This window comes from Nestor notabilis, unplaced genomic scaffold (genome assembly GCF_000696875.1).
Source record: "Nestor notabilis isolate BGI_N333 unplaced genomic scaffold, ASM69687v1 scaffold7620, whole genome shotgun sequence".
Lineage (NCBI taxonomy): Eukaryota > Metazoa > Chordata > Aves > Psittaciformes > Psittacidae > Nestor > Nestor notabilis.
The window spans coordinates 1,261-2,494 of NW_009909615.1; the positions used below are offsets into that span (position 1 = coordinate 1,261).

Sequence of the window (1,234 nt, forward strand, 5' to 3'; positions counted from 1 at the left end):
GAGGCCCTCAGTGACATGGTTTAGTGGTGGTCTTGGCAGCCCCGGGGTAAAGGTTGGGTAAAGGTTGGACTTGATGACCTAAAAGGTCTTTTTCAACCTAGTTGATTCTATCTAGTAAATTTTTTCTCTCTCTTTATATTTTTTATTTTTTTAATTTTTTTTGAAGGGGCACATAGTCCTCCAGCTGTAACACAGGAAAATGGTAGCCAGAGAGAGGAACCAAAAATAAATGCTTTGTGTTGGAATACGTGCAAAAGGCCGTATGAACAGTCTACAAGCGAAGAACACATTGCAAAGCGGGTAAAACACGATGACGTATACTCAGAACCAACAGTCAGTGAAGATAAATTTTCATATATGGGTGAGGTCTTTCATTAGTTTTGTAATTCTTTTCACTTCTTTGCACTCTTTCATAAGTAACAGGCGTAGTTATCATACTGCCTTTAGGAAGGTTTGTGTACGGCAGCATCAGGCCCAGCCTAACATTGTTTCTTTTTAAGATGGACATGCGAGCCATGATACTTTTGTTCACGTCGTCTTTCACTGTAATTTTAAGTGGCTTTAACTGGTATCAACATAGAGCTTAATGTGATCATCATGTGTGTCTGGATTACAGATTGTATTTAAATACAGTGATGTAGCTGGGAAGTTTTAGGGCTGATTGGAGAAGACAGGAACTGTGATGAAAATACGGAAGTTGGGGCAGAAGTGCTTCTTGAGGCTGACTAATCTGACACCAGCCAAATTAGGGGTGTGAAGCTGCGGTGGGATTTCTGGTGCTCTGCATTACTAACTTACATTGCTTCTGTAGTGAACCTTTTGAAGGGCTCTGTAGGAGGGAAGTTCTGGGGATTAATCTGCTGCAGATATTTCTTTTTGCTTAAAGAGTCTGTGCCCTTGAAGGAGTTCTTGAGCTTCTGCATTTGGTAATTATTTTGCAGGTGACTTTGCAGTTGTTTATACAGATGGTTGTTGCTCAGATAACGGACGTAGCAGGGCACGTGCTGGAATAGGAGTCTACTGGGGGCCGGGCCACCCTTTGTAAGTAGCTGGGTGGATTTATCATTTTTTCTTTCTTTTTTAAATGTATTACTGTTTGGTTTGGATGTAATTTACAATACCAGCCTCCTTTTGATTATGAAACCCTGCTGTTGAGACTCATAATGACAGTGCTATGAGACAAGTGAGTTACTGAGGGGAAAAGAGAAATCAGCTTCCTTGGGAGGTGAGAATG

At 41.1% G+C, this 1,234-nt stretch overlaps 1 protein-coding gene across 1 annotated transcript in view; it reads left to right on the forward strand.

The window, feature by feature from the left end:
• RNASEH1 (ribonuclease H1) overlaps positions 1 to 1,234 on the forward strand; it is a gene marked incomplete at its 5' end in the record, with an annotated part of 7,294 nt that overhangs the window by 1,211 nt on the left and 4,849 nt on the right. Inside the window, 2 exons of the mRNA XM_010013509.1 lie at positions 167 to 361; positions 942 to 1,041. Of these exons, the coding sequence (XP_010011811.1) occupies positions 167 to 361; positions 942 to 1,041 (295 nt within the window). The remainder of the gene's footprint in view (positions 1 to 166; positions 362 to 941; positions 1,042 to 1,234) is intronic.